Source organism: Cajanus cajan, chromosome 9, assembly GCF_000230855.2.
Source record: "Cajanus cajan strain Asha chromosome 9, NIPB_CcT2T_4, whole genome shotgun sequence".
NCBI lineage: Eukaryota > Viridiplantae > Streptophyta > Magnoliopsida > Fabales > Fabaceae > Cajanus > Cajanus cajan.
Window position 1 is genome coordinate 16,240,634 of NC_138525.1, and position 20,095 is coordinate 16,260,728.

General features: G+C 33.8%; 2 protein-coding genes across 2 annotated transcripts; both read left to right on the forward strand.

Moving 5' to 3' along the window:
• Positions 1-11,574: 11,574 nt before the first annotated feature.
• On the forward strand, positions 11,575-13,030 carry LOC109815208 (pathogenesis-related thaumatin-like protein 3.5). The gene is made up of 2 exons (XM_020379857.3): positions 11,575-11,724; positions 12,192-13,030. Exons 1-2 carry the CDS (start codon positions 11,676-11,678, stop codon positions 12,875-12,877), a joined length of 735 nt encoding a protein of 244 aa, XP_020235446.2. The 5' UTR covers positions 11,575-11,675; the 3' UTR covers positions 12,878-13,030.
• A 3,082-nt stretch (positions 13,031-16,112) lies between these two features.
• On the forward strand, positions 16,113-18,158 carry LOC109815200 (pathogenesis-related thaumatin-like protein 3.5). Its single transcript, XM_020379846.3, has 2 exons — positions 16,113-16,273; positions 17,375-18,158. Exons 1-2 carry the CDS (start codon positions 16,213-16,215, stop codon positions 18,052-18,054), a joined length of 741 nt encoding a protein of 246 aa, XP_020235435.2. The 5' UTR covers positions 16,113-16,212; the 3' UTR covers positions 18,055-18,158.
• Positions 18,159-20,095: the final 1,937 nt, after the last annotated feature.

Sequence of the window (20,095 nt, forward strand, 5' to 3'; positions counted from 1 at the left end):
TGCATTAAGTATAGATGGAGTGGTAAGACTTTGAGACCAAGTATGTGTAACTAGTGAACTTATGCTTAAGCGCTTGATCTTTGGAGAGAGTCATAAAAGTAAAACTAATATTGTGGTAGATGCATTGATTAGGATGACCATTCACCTATCATCTTTGATGATTTAAGGGTTGGATTTAATTGAGGAGGTTAGAGACTTAAGCGTGATGTGTGAGCTCACCCTTAAGAGCATTGGATTGAGTATGTTGGAAAGGACTAATAGATTAAATGATGAGATTAGAGAAGTCCAGGAGTTAGATCCTTTCTTAGTGAACCAAGTGGAAAGGATTGGTAAAGGTATAGATAACCTTACGAGTGGAAGTTGATGGTATTTTGGGGTTCAAGGATAGAATTTGTGTGCCTAGTAATCCTGAATTAAGGAAAATGATCTTAGAGGAAAGACATAAGAATACTATTAGCATTCATTTAGGAGCTACTAAGATGTATCCGAGTGGCGCAGCAGAAGCGTGGAGGTCTAAGGTTAAGAGAGGAGTAGAGGAATTTGTGTATTCGTGTTTAGTATGCCAGAAGTCTTTAGGAATTTTGCAGTCTTTAGACGTCCCATTTTGGAAGTGAAACTCTGTATCGATGAACTTAGTTGTAGTTTTGTCTTAAGATGCTTAAGAAATTTAATTCTTTTTGGGTTAGAGTGGATAAACTCACCAAGGTGGCTCACCTTACCCTTATTGATATTAGATATTCTTTAGAGAGGTTGATAGAGATGTACATCAGTGAGGTAGTAAGGTTATATGATTTTTCCTACTAGTAGAGTTTCTGAAAGGGGACTGGAGAGACTATGACTTACGAATTAACAAGCAAGATACAAGGAGCCTACCTATTTCTGTTTTTAGGTGAATTTTGGGGACGAAATTTCTAAAAGGAGGGGAGAATTGTAACAGCCCGATTTTCACAGATTGTGCGAAGGCCCAAAAGCCCAACATGGGTGATTTAGTAGCCTAGAACGGGCCGTTCTTAAACTGGAACGGGCCGTTCCAAACTACTAAAAAGACCTATTTTTTATAGCCCAGAACAACCCGTTCCAAACCACCAAAATGGCCTATAACCCTAGTTGGGAACAGGTCGTTCCAAACATGGTCGTTATAGGTTAAAATGCAACCCAAAAACCAGTCATTCTGGTTTGAGAACGGGTCATTCTGGATGTGAAATTTTACACATGCCGTTAGAGTACAGAACTGGCCGTTCCAGATTTAAAACGGGTCATTCCGGCGACGCCTGATGCCTATAAATAGAGCGCTCTAGCACTCCCAAAAAGCACATCTTTCAGTTCTGACTTCTTTTCCTTCTACATTATCTAAAGACCGAGGGGAACCTAGAGGAGGAGATCAACTAGATCCTGCTCTAGTTTCAGTTATTGCTTATCGAGGTACGGGGGGAAAAAGGGAATTACTTATATGTATGGCTACACGAGGGAATTGGGTAGAGAAGGAATCCCGTAGGATTATGGGTAATTTTATAATTATTTATGTTTGAGAAATTGATGATCCCATTAGACTTTACATGTATTGAGAATTAGGAATATGCCAATAATTTGTAAAAATGATGATCTGAGAAAGAGAACGAGATTGTAGAAAAGTGTTTGTGAGTTAGGTTTTGGAAAAATTGGAGGTTTTACTATTTTAGTTAAAATTCTACTAAATTGATGATTTCATCGAGTTTTATATTAATTTATAAATGTGATTGTTATATTATTTGGTAAAATTGATGATCTAGATATTGAATGTGGTGTGATGCCTTCGTATATATATTATATCTATTGTCTTATTATTGAATTGATAACATGATGTGAGTATGTTGACATGAAATGAGATGTGTGGAATGTGAATGAGATGTGATTGTGGATCCTCATAATGATGACCAGGGGTGAGCACGACCCTAGGCTACTAAAAGGGTAGCGTGACCTTGACACAATGTTATGTCAAGGGTCGTAGGCTGCTAAAAGGGTAGCGTGACCTTGGCGCAGTGTTATGTCAGGGGTGAGCACGACCCTAGGCTGCTACAAGGGTAACGTGACCTTGACATAGTGTTAATTGTAAGATTTATGATGATCGTGATTGTAGTGTTATTGTGGTTCCTCACACATATGACCAGGGATGAGACGACCCTAGGTAAGTGATGCTACAGGGATGACATGCCCCTGACATAGTGTGGGATGAGTGAGGCAATTAATACATATCACTTATGTCTAGAGTGGACGACCTTAAGATGGCGTGACCATTAACATAGTGGTAATTGCAATATTTGTGATAGATTGGTGTGATTGTGAAATTTTAATGTGAGTATGATGCATGATTGATAGAATTAGAATGTATGGATCTGCTTGTAAAGACTTCATTAATTGATGAGTTATGATAAGATTATGTTGTGTTTTTCCTTGTGTTCTTTATATATAGATATTTTTCTTTTCTCAACGTACAATTTGTGAATGTTTTTAGGTGAGGAAGATCCGACTATGAGTGGCATCTAGAATGCCAACAGTTGAATTATGGGTACGCTCTAATATTGTGATATCGAGACAGAGGATTTCTAGGACATGAATTTTATTTGTATATGGAGTTGTACTTATTATTTTGAAAACATTTTGTAACCTATTATGTTTTATTCTACAAGTTTCATTTTCAAAATATTTTGGATATTGAAGAATTTTCCTAAAGGTTTTTATGTGAACCTTTTTACCGATGTTGAAAAGTTTATTTCCTTAGTTTATTTACATTATTACAATATATATGTGTTGGGGTAATAAGGATGTCACATAGATAGTTACATTAAACACATTATTTTGATAAGAGATAAATTGCTTGAAGATAATATCATTCTTAATCAACCAAATAGATCACATAAAAGACATACATACTGAGGTCCATAAATGTTGCATTTTGTTGTCAACAAAACAGCCTAAAAATTTTCAAGCGGACAACACAACTACTTGAGAATGGTTGTTGAATTTCAATCCATTTTATACATTTTTGCTACATAGAATATGCAAAGCTACGAGATGAAACACATTCTCTACATGATGATATCCCATAAAAAGAAATTATGATGGAGAAACTAGGAGAAGTGGTGGATGTACTACTCGTTGGATTCGCCTATGCTTGGACCTCTTCTTTGGAGATGTAGAACCGGATTGAAAGTCACTTGATGGAAGGAAGTTTTCAGACAAAGGTTACCTAAACTATGGATGGAAGCATCCAAGCTTAAGGAACAAAGGAAAGCTCACTTCAAAAAGAAGGAAAACCTAGGTAGGGATCCTAAAAGATGAAGGCTCTCTCTCGGTGACTCTTTGGGAGAATTGGCTGAAGTTTAATTTCAGAAAATTCTATTCATTCAAAAAGTTTCTTTACAATGGGAAGAATTCACTTAAGTAGCCACAGATTTGAGTAGCATTGGCGCCTAAAACAAGGCTACACAAATTGGCGCCTAAAGTTTGAATTCAAATTTGAAATTTGAATTCAAATTTAGGTGCACATGTGCTTGGCCGTGAGTTTAGGTGTTCCATGCATTTAGATTTAATTTAGATAGCATTTAGGGTTGATTTGAGTAAGCACATGTTCAGCCACTAGTGGCGAGGAACATGTGACTCAAATGCAACTTAAATGACTTCCAAATTAACCCTAATTTAACCTAATCCGTTCACTTAAGTATTCCTTATATTTTCCTATTCTAATGGCCTAAATACAATGGCCAAATAAATACAATGGAAAGGAAAAATTATAAGAATGAAAATGAGCCCAATATTGGGTACCAAAAGCCCAAAGGCCCATGAAGCCCAAAACTATGCCTAATAAGCCTATAGCCTAAAATACTACTTTATGGGTCCAAAATACAAGACCAAATTATATGAAACTTATACTAATATAAAAACAATGAATACATCAATAAGGCCCATGTGAAACTCATATTGGGCCTTCAAAGCCCATCGTGCCCATTGGGCCTTGACTGGCTCAAACCTTCCTGTCTAGCACATTCATCTTGGCTCCTTTAATGTGTCACCTCTTGCCTTCCTAGGCATGATTCCATCAAATTATCTCCATCAAGGCTTCACACATTTCTTTTGCTTAAATTTTCCAACTTTTGATTTCTATTATAGAAGAACCTCCATACGAATGCAAATCTTAAACAACCCTTTAACTTCCCAAATAAATTTGAACGCAATCTCAAACAGTCCTTTAACTTCCCAAATAAATTTGAAGACAAGATCAATTGGAACAACAAACATATCTATGCTACTTTAATGGTATATCCAACTGTAGCTATACACTCCAAACCCAACTATCTGATGCATCAGTAGAATGAAACAAAATTTAGCATATTACAAAAGTCAGAAAAATTGATTCTCAACTTGTTATTCAACTGCTCTCATGGCTGTCCTCTTACTCTTGCATATTTGATTTGTCAGATTAATCTTCGTAGTTTCAAATTTGAAGAGATCTCATTTTTTCATATTCTTTGTGAATCTAATAAATAGCATATTGCTTAGCCAAGAATAACATCTCTTCATTTGTTGATAGTAGGGTGTATGATTTATCCTTTCTATTTTGTATTTTCCTTTTTGGACTGACATGTTTCCACAAGCTTTTCTGGTGGACTTTAGCTTGTTTGGACTTTAGCTCCATTTATTTTTGCCTTTTTTTATTGAAACAGATTAATCTAAGACCAAATTCATCTTTTAAAAAATTGTACTTTAATCAAAACTTTGTAATTCATATTTTAGTAGATTTATGTTATAAAATTTTAAAAGATTTTATGAATTTGACAAAAAAAAAACATGAATTTGTATGGCTCTCTTGATGATGACATTTATATGAAACTCCTAGAAGAATTTAATTTGTCTAACGATGCAATTTCTAAAGAAGATTATTCAATCAAGTTGAATAAATCTCTCGCTACAAAAAAATAGGATTTAACGGGGGTTAATTTTGAATTTAACCAGGGTTATAACCCCTACTAAATGCATTTCCAGGGGGTTGCACAAACGCTCGATAAATCATCCGTAGGGAACGTGTTAGCGGGGTTTTTAGCAACCCCTAAAAATTGCAAATTTCCTAGCAGTTTTAAACCCAACTAAGTAGTTGAGGTTTTTAACCCCGAGTAATTAACAAAGTTTCTAACCCTAACTATGTAGTTGTGGTTTCTAAACCCCAATAATTAAAAAGGGTTTCTAACCCCAAATATGTAATTGCGATTTTTAACCCCTAGTGATTAACCAGGGTTACGTAATCCCTCGTTAAGTAATGTGTATTTATAACTTCGTTAAATAACATGTGTTTATAACTCCTACAGATTAACGAGGGTTATAACCCCATCAATGTGTTGGAGGTTATACAACCCCTATTAATATAATCTAAATTTTCCTTAGGTTATTTACTTTGAGGTTAGATGAAAAACACATAGAAGGGAGGGTTGAATATGTGTGTGTGTGAACAAAGAGAATTTTTAGAAACTTTTCGCAAGAGTAATGTTTTTCGTCCAATGTACTTTTAAATACTAGACGGTTATGCATAATTTGCTAAACTCAGGGTCACTGCATCTGAACGATTTATTGACTGCTAAAGGAAAATGTTTCATATAACAATAATGATTAAGGTTCTTGCATTTTCCTTTTCAAGATAGTTTCATTTAAAGATAAGCAGGAGATAAAACTTTTCAGTGAATTAAATATTGAACAAAGTTTGCGTCTACGCCTGAAAATTGATTTCACTAAGAGATTCTGGGTGGACGAAGTTTTTCACAAATATTTAATTAGAAATGAGGATATGCATCTGAGAAATTGGAATTAGTAGTGCACGTTATTTTATACTAGTTCACTCAGACCGAGCTACGTCCAGTCTCTTTCAACTGAAGGGTTCCACTAAATATGCAATCAAGTACAAAAGTATTATCAACCACTTCTGGCCCGTTGACTTCACTCATCAACGCTAGTATCTTCTTATCAGCCTCTTCAGGCTAGCATTGAGTATTATGGACCGTCCAGGTCAAAACCAATCCTGGTCCAAGTATTCTCGACCACTCCTGACCCGTCAACCTCACTTGTCGATGCTAGTATTCTTTAACCACTTCTGGTTCTCTAAGTATTCTTGACCACTCGTGGCCCGCCAGCTTCATTCACCAGTACTAGTATTCTTTGTTCAGCCACTTTAGGCTCTCAGTGAGTATTCTTTGACAAGCCCCTCCGGGCTTTACAAGTATTTTTTCCCTAACCTCTTCAGGCTTTTACACATGATAGCTAGACAGGTTTGGTTTGAGTGTATGGTTTACTCTCATAGAGAGGATACATAAATTGGCACACTCACTACGGTTTGATCCTAAGATGTACATATTTGAAAACTTCGTAGTTTACAGAGACAAATACATTAATTTACATTTGACTCTATAAGATGTTTCTCTGGTTTGATTTTTGCTTGGGCTTGATATTACTTTTTTTGTCGATGCGAAAAGCCAACCCTTCAAGGTTTGAGGCAGTGATATATATAGTCTTGTAGAATCTGATCGTTGGTTGATCTTTGAATATATCCGTTGAACCAAAGCTTCCTTTTTCAGGTGTTTGTTGAGGCAGTTATAGTCGTGCATGATCAATTCATTTTGCTTATTTAATGCTTGAGTTCTTGCATTAAATGTTGCTTCCTGTGATAGACCCTGCATGAAGTCTTCTTTGTCTTGTTAGCAGTTGTGTCTGAATATAGCAGAGACCTAGGAACCTTTTTGTCCTTTCCTAGTCACGTAGCTTGTAGAATGTTGTCCCTAACTGAAAAAGTGATGTACTTTTTCTGACACAAACATGTTTTTACTTCTACGCTTGATTTTCTCATTTCTCTATTTTCGCGCATTCAATTTAGAGTCCTTGTTTTTGTGTGGTTGTAGACGATGCCTTGATTTGTCCTTTAAGACTTGTGAAGTTAGCAGAAAAACACATAGAAGGGGGGTTGAATATGTGTGTGTATGTACGAAGGAATTTTGAAAATATTTTTTGCAAGAGTAATATACTTCATCCAATGCACTTATGAATATCAAACGGTTAGCCAGAATTTGATTAACATAAGGTCATTGCGTCTAACAGGTTTATCAACTACTGAGGAAAATGGTTTATAATAATAATTATTGAAGTTGTTACACTTTCCTTTTCAAGATAGTTTTGTTTAAAAACAAGCGGTAGATAAAGCTTTTTATTGTAATATATTTGTTAAATGAAATTGCGTCTTCGTCTGAAAAATGGTTTTAACGATATGTAAATATTGGATGAAGTCTTTCACAAATATTTACTTAGTAAAAATGATTTGTTTCTAGTTAAACAAGAAAAGTAATGCAATCATTTTATACTAGTTCGCTCAACTGAGCTACGTCCAGTCTCCTTCAATTGAAGGGTTTCACTAGATATCAAAATGAAGTACATAGGTATTATTGACCACTTCTAGCCCGTTGACTTCATTCATCAACGCTAGTATCTTCTTCTCAGCCTCTTCAGGCTAGGAGTGAGTATTATGAACCACCTAGGTTAGAACCACTCCTGGTCCAACTATTCTCAACCACTCTTGGCCTGCCAGCTTCACTCACCAGCGCTAGTATTCTTAAACCACTTCTGGTTCCCCAAGTATTCTTGACCACTCCTGGCCCGTTGACTTCACTCACCAACGCTAGTATTCTTAAACCATTTCTGGTTCTCCAAGTATTTTTGACCACTCCTGGCCCGTTGGCTTCACTCACCAACGCTAGTATTCTCTTATCAGCCACTTCTAGCTAGCAGTTAGTATTCTTTGACAAGTGTTGAGATTTCCGTTGAAGCACTTTTGTTAATATTTGTAAATTCGTTTAATTCTATCAACGGTCTCAAACACGGCAAGTATACCGGCCGTTCAAGTAGTAAAAATATTGTATCCACAGGGATTAGAAGGTAATATAAGCATTTATTAACTATTCGTGACTAAAGAATAATTCCAATTTCATAGTTTGTGCAGTGAATGCAAGGTTGTGACTATTGGAATGAAAGCTGTAAATAAATATTGTTTTGTGAGTGGAAAAGGTAAGGAATGGTATTGTGGTATTGTGAGGTTGTGGGGGTCAGATTTCACCAAACGTAACACTAATGTATCCTTAATCTCTTGTTGAATTCATTGCTTAGTCAACCCATAAGTTTACTCAAACCTAATCCCTTAGAGAAAGAGCCTAGGTGCGGATATTGAATATCAATCCCTTGAGTACCCAATATCTACACCCGCATTACGGGCTAGGGTTTAAGACTACTGATGGGTCAAGCTCTATCCCTAGATACAATCACCACTAGGCATATGTTTCAGAACTAGTTTCACAGGTTATTTTCCAATACCCATGGAACCTTAAATCATGCAAAGGGTGATCAATCCAAAGCAAGCATTAAGAATATAAACAAACACAACAAAGAATAAAACAACATGTATATATATCATTAAAATCGTAAAGATTACAATAGAGTACGTTGGTTACATCTAACCCCACAAAATGGGTGAAACCTCTCAACAAAGAGGGCAAATACAAAATAGAGATGAAAGGAGGATGAAGAACCGAAGGAAAGATCCGCACACGGACGATCCCAAGCCCTGGGAATCCCTTCCGCAGCTCCTGGAGGCGCCCAATGTGAGAATGGAGAGAAAGATCCCCGAAAATGGCTTCAAATACGAGCCTGGGAGATCAGATTAGGGTTCCGCGCCCGGCGCACAATTCTTCGCGCCCGGCGCAAGTTCTTCCAGAGAAGTCAAGCACTCTCTGTCTCAACACAAGCCCGGCGCAATTCCTTTTGCGCCCGGCTTAATTCCTTTTGCGCCCGGCGCAATATAACTGGCAGAGATGAAATACTTTGTTTTTGTCACGCCCAGCACAGGTTATATTGAGCCCGGCGCAGAACCTCTTCTCTGCTCCTTAGCTTCTTAGGTTTCCAATCCTAAGAGTCTTCAACTTTCCACTCTTCCTCAATACCTGCACAAAAAATGAGGTGGATTAAGGTATTGTTAGATGAATTTGGGTTAGTTATATCTGCACACAAAATGAACCAAAAAGAGAACAATTATATTGCAATGGTTCAAAGGATGAGTGGAATTTGTTCAATAAGTCTCATCCAAAAAGAGGTAAAATTGAGACTTAACAACAAGCCTCTCCGGGCTTTACAAGTATTCTTTGCCTAGCCTCTTCATGCTTTACTACTGATAGATGTATGGTCAGGTTTGAGTATTTTGGGTTACTCTCATAGAGAGGATACATATATGATCTACACTCACTAAGGTTTTGCTTCTAAGATGTATACATTTAGAATCCTTAATTTACAGAGAGAATTACACTAAGGTACATTTGACTCTACATGCTTTATCTTTGTTTTCGTTACTTCATGGGCTGCATATAACTCTTTTTCATGCTTGCACCATTTGGGTCAAACAGCCAACCTCTTAAGGTTTGATGTTGAGACCTATATATAGTCTTGTAAAATCTGCCCGTTGCAAGTGTCCGTTGAAGCAGATATAAGCGTTCACGACCCTTTTGATCTTGTCATTTAATGCTCAGATTCTTGCATTAAATTTTGCTTCTTGTGATAGACCTTGTGTGAAGTGTTCTTTGTCTTGGTAGCAGTAGTGTCTAAGTTTAGCAAAGACCTAGGAACCTTTTTGTCCTTTTCTGGTCTAATAGCTGTGAAGTTTTGTCCTTGTCTGAAAAAGTAATGTACTTTCTCTGACACATGCATGCTTCTGGTTCTACGCTTGATTTTCTCCTTTCCTCTTTTCTTCTTACAACTCAGATGACTTCGCGTGTTCTCCTGTGAGTGTGGACAATATTCAAATTGTCCTTTGAGGCTTGATTCCTCAGGTGATAGTGTGATAATTTTCGTCTACGTCTGGTAGTCTATATATAGCTCAAACTTCAACCTTTGTATGAGCATTTGTCATTAACATATTGACTTTTCCTTTCATCTGGTCAACTTATATATATGGTCAGACTTTCTATTTCTTCTGGAGTTTCTTTTTTGTCGTTGACCATCTTGCGTCTGAGTTTTTATGTTTTGCCTTAGATTGTGCTTGATGCCCTATCGTCTTGTATCATTTGATGCATATGTTTGTTCTTCATTTTTTCTGTACTGATGTTCTTCTAAAACACTAACACGCTTGTTAGAGATAATAACATGTATTATATTTGTCATACTCAAAACCTTCCTAGAAATTGCTTCTTTTGTCTTAACAACTTGATTCTTCATATGCTTTCATGGCAATCTTCGTTTGCGTCTGGTAGTCCTTATGCATCTCAAGTCTTGACTTTCTTCTGAGTATTGACCAACTTTCGTCTAAGTCTTGTTGACTTCTGTTTGATGCTTCTTGACTTGTCTATGTGACGTTTTTGTTTGTCGTCTTGTGTCGTCTGATGCATATTTTTGTTTTGTCGGATCCTTGTTTTGCTTCATACTTGTGAGTGTTTTTAAAATTAAAAACAAGTGTTTTTAAATAATAATTTTAATAAAAAAAAAGTAGACAGAAGTTATTTCTTAAAAAATGCAGAAAATTACTTAATTTAAAAAAAAGAAAAAGATAAACACATAAAAGAAACTTATTTTATTAAAATGAAGTGTTTATGGAGAAACAAAAGTTTATATAACTAGACCCAATATTATTTAAGTGCAAAATAGTTTATATAATGTAATAGAAAGAATGTTATAAAGAGAAATAATAGATACTACTAAATTATAAAATATATATATATATATATATAAATATTTTTATATAAGTAATAACCCCTTATATCATTTAATCAAAATATTTAGGATAATAAACTATATTAAAAAAAATACATATCTTATATTTTTATACCTAAAAATTAATCGTTGCTTTCCAATAATCATCATTATCCAAAAAAATTATGATTACTCTTGAGACAATATATTTTTAATACCGTGGGACAATATTTTTAGCCAAATTACTATATTTTTATTTTTATTTTTTTAACAATAATTAAGAATTTTCTTTTCTGCATTAATATATTTTTTATTGACTGGTAGTTAAATTATAGATAAATATGACGTGAAAGTTTACATTATTAATACCCGAATTACGACAAAACATATACTTTATTACTATTTTTATCTAATTTATTATTATAATATGATATATTTTTTTAAATTTTTTTCTCATCTCAATAATAATTTACTGGAGTTTTTTTATCTAATAAAATAATTTTTTTTCATATAATTGAAATAATTAAACTAACTTAAATATTAGTCATAATTTAATCATTTTTAAATTTAATATATAACCTAATTTTCTATTTAACCTGTGCATTGCATCAGATAATCCAGCCTAGTAAAACAAAAAATATGAAAAAGAATAAAAATGAGTGCGTGAGCGTAAATGAATAATAATTATGATTATGATAGTTATTTATGCGTGGGAAATAGTGGTAAATGGGGGAGAAGCAAGAGTCTGAGTGAGTTAACACGTCCCATCAAAAGATGACCCACAATCTTCAATTTCTCACGGAAAGATAGGGCCCAATTCTTAAATCACAATTTCAAAACAAAACGGTTCCTCAGTTATAAGTACATGTACGCCCCCCAACCCATCATTTTCCATTCTCACTTCAACTCTTCCTTCCACCCTCTATCAATTTTAAATCATGGCCCTAAAATCCTCTCCACTCTTCCACCTCTTCCTCTTTTTCTTAGGTAAACAACCATCCCTTGCTAACTTTTAAATACTATTCCTAATTCCAATTGTAGCTGTCATATTGTCTGTAATTGTAAGGTTTTCATTTTTGAAAGACAAGAACCACAATTCTGGCTGCATTATCAAAGTTTTTGGATTGTGTTATGATTGCATCTACCACATTTGCCAGCAATTTTTGACAAACTGCATTATCACATATTTTTGGATTAATTAGGATTGTGTTATGTTATGTACTACATTTGCCTGCAACTTTTGAAGAAAAAAAAAATTCTCATTTTAGATTATCTAAATACTGAAATCAAGGTTTTAAAAAATGGTGTGCCAATCTGGTCCCTCAAAGTTTAGGTAAGACTGCATATAAGCTGCATTTATCTAAATTTTCTGATAATTAATATAGAGAATTATGATTAATTTGTACTCTTAATTATAATTAGTTTTATTACGCATGTTCTAATTGTCAAAGCAGGCAATGTAGCATCTGCCACAGTGTTTAGACTGGAAAACCACTGCAGAGAAACAGTTTGGCCAGGGACACTTTCCGGCAACGGCGCCGCCATTCTCGGCGACGGAGGTTTCCCCCTGCCGCCGGGAGCGGCGGTTCAACTAACCGCACCATCGGGCTGGTCGGGCCGCTTCTGGGCCCGGACCGGGTGCAGCTTCGACGGGTCTGGCGCCGGAAAATGCGCCACCGGAGACTGCAGCGGAGGACTGAGATGCAGCGGCGGAGGCGTCCCGCCGGTGACGCTGGCGGAGTTTACGATCGGAAGCGCCAGTAACGGCAACAAGGACTTCTACGACGTGAGTCTGGTGGACGGTTACAACGTGGGCATGGGAGTGCGGGCTACCGGGGGAACCGGTGATTGCCAGTTCGCGGGGTGCGTGTCGGACCTCAACCGCGGGTGCCCGGCGGAGCTGCAGGTGAGGAACGGCGGCGCGGTGGTGGCGTGCAAGAGCGCGTGCATTGCTTTCAACACGCCGGAGTTTTGCTGCACCGGCGAGCACTCGACGCCGCAGACATGTTCTCCGACGCATTTTTCGGAGATATTCAAGAATGCGTGTCCGGCAGCGTATAGTTATGCTTACGATGATGCTTCCAGCACTTGCACTTGTTCTGGATCTGATTACACCATCACCTTCTGCCCCACCTCATGAATCTCATACACATATTTTTCTCTCCTTTTTTTTTAGATGTTGGTCTGGACTCTACACAAATTATGTATATTGTGTATTTCCAATTCTTTTACTCTCAATGAAAGGATACATCGATTAAAATAATAATATGAAAATTTCTATGGTTTTGTTTAAGATGTTAGAATATGTTGTGTATTTTTCCCCTTTTCTTTTATTGCTGATTTTAATCTTTGCATCAAACTAGATGACACATCCGATTATTGGCCCTTAAAATAAATTATGGTCTCACACTACAAAATAATAATGGCATTTATTAGTGGGTTATTTCTAGCTAGTGGTCTCAACTCTCAATGCATTATAATAATAATAATAATGCATAGAAGGCACGAAGTAAAAGATTGATTTTAATTTTCAGTATTCAAATTTTATTATTTATGTTATTTATTATTAATTGTATTGTTTTTTAATAATTTTATTATCTTTTCTGAAATCTTATAAAATATTTTTAAAATCTGATAAATTTTTATAACATAAATTCATTAAAATTTATATTACAAAATCTTAATTATAAAGTTTTTTTTTAAATTAAGTTATAAATTCGTACTTTGTTAAAGATTTTGTAGTTTTGTTAATATTAATCAAGTTATTAATATTTAATTGTGAAAAATTATACTAAAATCTAATTATAACAAATTTTGTGGCCCAATAATTTGGAAACAGACCGATGAACTTTTCCCTTTTGACATAACAAACCGAAGAACTTAGCCAACAATAATTAAAGAAAAATGTTATATACACCTCTCATTTTTAATAGATATGTTTTTCTTGTTTATTTTTTTTTTCAAAAATTTCTTTAAATCTTATTTTAATTATTTATTTTTAAAATAAATTTTATTTTTAAAATTATTTAAATTATCCGCATCCTCATCTTCCACTCTTTTTCTTGTGTTATATTATATCTTTCTCTAACTATTTTTATACATTACTCTCTTTTTTTCTTAATTATTTTATTTCTAGCAATCAAGAATCAAGACAGTCACTAGTTCATTTATATAATTTTTTAAAACTTATTTTTTTACACTATTAACTTCAAACTTTTTTAAACTCCAAATTTTCACTCAATTTTTAATATTTCAAATATTTAATTCAAGGTTGTGGATTTTTTAAAGATATTTTCAAAGATATGATTCATTGATTTTCTGATTAATTATTGATTAAAAATGATATATTTTTATTATTAAAAATGACATGTAAAAAATTTAATGGCCTAACTAGTTAATCACCTATACTATACTGACAACTAATCATATGTTTTAATAGTATCATGTCAGTTGTTTATTTAATGAAACAAAAATAAAATAAAATAATTTAAAAGATATATTAGTTGTCAATGTAAAAAATTTTACACTGATAATGTATGGATGATTAACTCTAAAAAAATTGCATGATGAGCTTCGTTAAATAAGGGAGAGGCCACCATCAGTTACTGTGGTAGCGGGCCGAAGTTCAGCCACACACTACTACAAGCCCAAAATAAAGACCAAAACACACAATGGGTAATGAAAAATCTAGAACTAGATGTCCGATAAAATTCCCAAAAAAAGTTGAATAAATGACATTTTGAATAAAATGAAAATAAAAAAAATTATACTAGATTATATTGGATTTTGGATTTATTTTTGTTGAATCTAAACTGAATTTTTATCTAAGTATGTGTTGTTATTTTAAATTAATGAAATTATGATATGATTTATTTATATATTTTTTTATACATTTCTAGTATTATCACATAACTTATTCTTGTTGATTAAAAATAATTTTAATTAAATATATCTTTTAGAAATATTTGAATAAAGATATATAAATATAATTATCAAGTTCTGTAAATTTATTTTTAATTTTTAACTTTTCAACTCATTAAAGAGGATCAATTTGTCAACTCACTGTTAAATAGGGTGTGTTACATCTTTTAACCTATTTTCTTTAGTAGGTTAACCCATCCCATCTTATTTCTTTGGTAGATCAATTTGCCCTCCTCAACTTTAAGTAAGTTGACTCATTTTATCACTCTTATTATTGATATAGTCAACAATTAAAATAAACTATTTTTTTTTTAATTATGCTGACCAAGAGATAAGAAAGCTGCATAAATTATTTGTAAAATTTGATAAACATAATATTTAGTATAATATCACATAATCCAAGTATTGAATTAATTAAATTTGTATTTAAAAAAAGTTATTAAAAGTATCTGCACATAAAAGTTTGTGTCAATAGATTTTAACTTTTTTTATTATTATTTTGATATCTACAGATATTCACTCTTTTTTATTTTATTCACTATATATCTTATTATTTATTTAATATTTTTTAATAAAATAAGACAAATATTTAAAATTGATCCGTCTAAATTGTTTTAAATTAGATTGGATCAAAATTTAATTTTAAACCAAACTGAATGAATGACGAATTAAGTGAATAAAAGTGATTAAATTAATTGGATCTATTTTTTAAAATCAATTTAATCTTTATCTGCAAATTATTTTTCATGGATCTTGGTTGTTAAATTTTTTAGTGTTTATTCTCTTACCTTGAACCTTAACCCTAGCTAATAGCAACAACCTAATGCTTCTTTTCTTTTCTTTTTTGTGCTTTTGTTCTCCCTCTCAATGCCTCCTAAACAAAGCTCTAAAGAGGTGGACTTTTCAAGCCATCACTGGGTGAGTGATATGCAATCACAACTCCAACAATCTATGGATACACGTCATAAATCTATGGAACAAATCTCTCACACAATTAGGTTCCATTGTGCTCTCTTCGAGTACATCTCCAAATCCTCTCCTCCGGTCCTCCCCCAGTTATATTTATTTCCACTTCTTAGTGTATTAAGTAGTCTAAGAACACCAAATATTTCTCTCAACCAATTAATAACATGTAATTACTTGTTATATAAAAATTAATTAGAAATCATGCATTCCATTCCACCTAATATTTTTTCTTTTTTCACCCTCCAAAGTTGCAACTCTCATTTTCTTTTGTAGTACAAAGCAACTTGATTGGTTGTTTCATGAAGAGCAATTTCTTTTTATATTTTACCCATTGCCCCTTGAACAAAGATTACCCATTACCTTAATAAGTATTTAATAGAGTATTTACTATCATCACAAGATGACCCCACAATATTAAATTTCTCACACAAAGATAGGTGCCCAATTCTTAAATAATAATTACATGAATATAAATTCACTACATATAATACAGCCTCATTTAACATTCTCACTCAACTCTGTGTTGCATTACACCCTCTAAGGCTCTAAGTTTCACACTGTCGTTCTTTCATCTCTACTATCAAAATCATGGCCCTAAACCCAAACTCAAAAACCTCTATACTCTTCCACATGCTCCTCTTTATATTAGGTAAACAAGGATCGACTCTCCCCAAAACACACACGCATGTCAATTACTACTTAACATCATATATATGTACATAGATATGTGCTAAGGTTTTAAATTACTACGTGTGATTGTAAGTGTGACGGTAATATTAAAGTTTTAGAGTATCGTATTACGATAGATATGTGCTAAGGTTTTAAATTACTATTTGTGAGTGTAATTGTGACGGCAATATTAAAGTTTTAGAATATTGTGTTACGATGTAGTTTTATTCAATATTCGCCTTTTTTTTTATTATTATTGTATGTTCATATGTTATGATCAATTTTTTTATCTTTATTTTATTTATGTTTTTTTTACTTATTTGGTTGTAATTATCATTTGTACATTTATAAAGGTGATTGCGTTATTAGATTATTTTACGATGTTGTACGTTTATTTTTTATAATTTTTTTAGTCACTCATGTATTTGTTATAATTATTTTGTTTTTTTATGTATTAATGTATTTAAAGATTCAAACTTTATAAATTTGATTCAAATAAATATTTAGTTTTTATAAAATAAGGTCGATTTTGTTTTAATTTTTTAAAATTATTTTTATTTTGATCATCTTAAATTTATGTTATTACTTTTTGATCCTCATAAATTTTGGTTGTTTTTATTTTGGCATTTCCTACTTATAGTTTCTATAATTTTTTTATTTTTCTATTTTGATGTATATAATTTTTGAATTTTTTAATTAGATTTAATGGTCAACAGAAATGACAAAAATGAAACAATTTTTTACAAGAACAAAAATAAAAAAATCAAAAACATCTTATTTTACATTAGTGAGAATAAAACACTAGGTACTTCTATTATTTAAAAAATAAAGAATATGTAATTATTAACTAGTTAAAATTTTATAGAAAGTAGAAAAAAAAAATATAAATAAAATAATATAAGAAGAAATAATGAAAACAAGTAATATAAAAGTTATTATAATCAAACTATTACCTTCAATTTATATATGTTATAAAATAGATTATAGATAAACTTTTAAAAAAATTATTTAAATTTAACCTTTACTTTTAATTATTGAATATATTTGCATTCTTTGAATACATGCATGAAAATATTTGCAGGAGGTAACGTAGCATCTGCCGCAGTGTTTATCCTCGAAAACCATTGCACTCAAACAGTTTGGCCGGGGATATCCGGCAACGGCGCCGCCACTCTCGGCGGCGGCGGTTTCACCCTGCAGCCCGGTTCGGCGGTTAACCTCACCGCACCGTCGGGCTGGTCAGGCCGCATCTGGGCCCGGACCGGGTGCAGCTTCGACGGCTCCGGCAACGGGAAATGCGTCACGGGAGACTGCGCCGGAGGACTAAAATGCACCGGGTCAGGCGTCCCGCCGGCGACGCTGGCGGAGTTTACCATCGGAAACGACGGTTTTGACCTTTACGACGTGAGTCTAGTGGACGGTTACAACGTGGGGATGAGTGTGCAGGCTACCGAAGGGTGCGGGGCCACGGGGTGCGCGGCGGACCTGAACGCCGCGTGTCCGGCGGAGCTGCAGGTGAGGGACGGCGGCGGCGCGGTGGTGGCGTGCAAGAGCGCGTGCACGGCGTTCAACACGGCCGAGTATTGCTGCACCGGCGATTACTCGTCGCCGGGCACGTGTCCGCCGACGCGTTACTCGGATTTTTTCAAAAGCGCTTGTCCCTTGGCTTATAGTTACGCTTTCGATGAGGATGGTTTCGACCTTGGCGCCTGTCTTCGATCTGATTACATCATCACCTTTTGCCCCATCTCCTTGTACTAGTCACTAGTATTTTAGTATCGCATAAGCATAGAGTTCTCCAATAAGTGGATAGTTTCACATGCATGTTATACACTTTATCAATATATATATGGATATTGTTCTTAGTTTTAGTGAATAAATATTTGCTATCAAGTACATTTACAAATTCTGTGATGATCTCATACTTGTATTACGAATTCGTCTAATTTGGCCTCCTTCATTTTAGTTTAGTTAATGAGCTAATTTCCTACTTTTAGTTTAATGTGGAGAATTAAATAAAACTTGAAGAGGTGTAGATACTAGATTACAGTTATCATTGTACAAACAAGACAAATCATAAAAGAAAACCTGCTACTTATTATTATTATTATTAATCTTTTTCTCTTAATGCACGTGATTAAAAGATAAAGAAGGCGACTTTCCTTTCTTATGGTGTGACAAGAAAGAATGTAGAGAAACATTAGAAGAAAGAGACGCAACAGTCAATATTCACGCTATGCTTGTTAAAAAGGAAAGAAATAGAACATTAAAAGAAAGGAATGAGTGAGAAATATGGAAGAAAAATAAAGTAAAATTTTGAGTTATTTGATTTAAAAGAAATAGAAAGGAGAAAGAGAAACAATGTTGTGAAGTTATGTGGTTATGATGGAAGGAGGGAAGAGAAATAAAGTAAACAAATATATTCTAATTTTACCCTAAAACATAACTCTTCCTAATCAATTAAAAAAAAATTGATCGATTAAAAAAAAAGGTAATCGATTAAAATGAAACTTGCTATTGTAATGTAATCCTTTCCAAATGATTAAAAAATAGTGTAATCAATTGCAAATAAACCATAGTCACGCTATTGATCAATTAACAGTATTAATCTAATCGATTTAATTGATTAAAATGTTACAAATCCACCATAAACAAAACTTTCTTAAAAAATATTTAAAACTTTTGGAAAAAATAGAGCACCCCATTACAAATACAGATCCGCAATGAACGCAGTAAAATCAATATGGATCTAATATAAACACGCGTGCAAGCATTTTCCAAATTCTCAGAGAGAACAATAACCATAAACAAGTAAATAAACTGACATGAATTTCTTACTACCAATGAAAAAGCGGAGTGGAACAAAGAGACGACTTAACAGCTCCTAGCAGCCCACACTATGGAACGAAGAAAGTAATATTGAAGGAAGAAAACGACTCAACCGCTCCCAACAATTCACGCAAAGTGGAACAAAGAAGGTGGAGTGAGAGGGAGTAGCTTTTGTCAACAAACATTGACATGCAGCTTTCATTACACTCGACATGCTTATCAGCAAAAAAGAAAAATAATTATAAATAAATAAATAAAAACTCGACCCTTTAATTTATAAATTCTCTTCTCCCTCAATTGTAACCACCAAACAGACACCATTATCATTGTTGTTGCCACTTCGTTCCCCTCTCGCTTTTGTACACCCGTTCCTTCCAAACAGAGCTTAAAGATAAAGGCAATTTTCACATCCTGTCTTCTTTTGCACTCTAAAATTCTTTCATTAAGAGATAAATATTGTCATTGTTGTAAAGATATAGGCCGACAGCTTAGGTACATCTGTTTATAAATTTGCTTTTGCTGTCTATTATCAATAGGGTAAAGAAATAGCCCAACAATATATCAACCAAAAAGGAATTAGCCCAACCATCCATCTAACATTTCTTTTAAATGTTATACCTATTAATTTAGTTGATCAGGTTTTACTTTTATCACGAGTATCCGCTAATCGATACTATGTTTATTGCTTTTGAACGTGATCAATATTAGTGAGATAAAGATGAATAGTCCAATTATTGCTTAAAAAATATTGCAATAAATAGCGGGTCCTAATTTGTTTTAAATCCTGATTTTTAGGAAATTAAGATATGTTTGATTATCTGATGAAATAGTAATGGTTAAAATACTCATTTAAAATCTACCTCTACTACTTTCACTCCAGTCCTATTTCCCGCGCAACTAGTTATTCCTCGAATTTTCTGACCGTCGATATTTTCGGATAACATTGAACATGGCGTAAAAACAAACATACCAA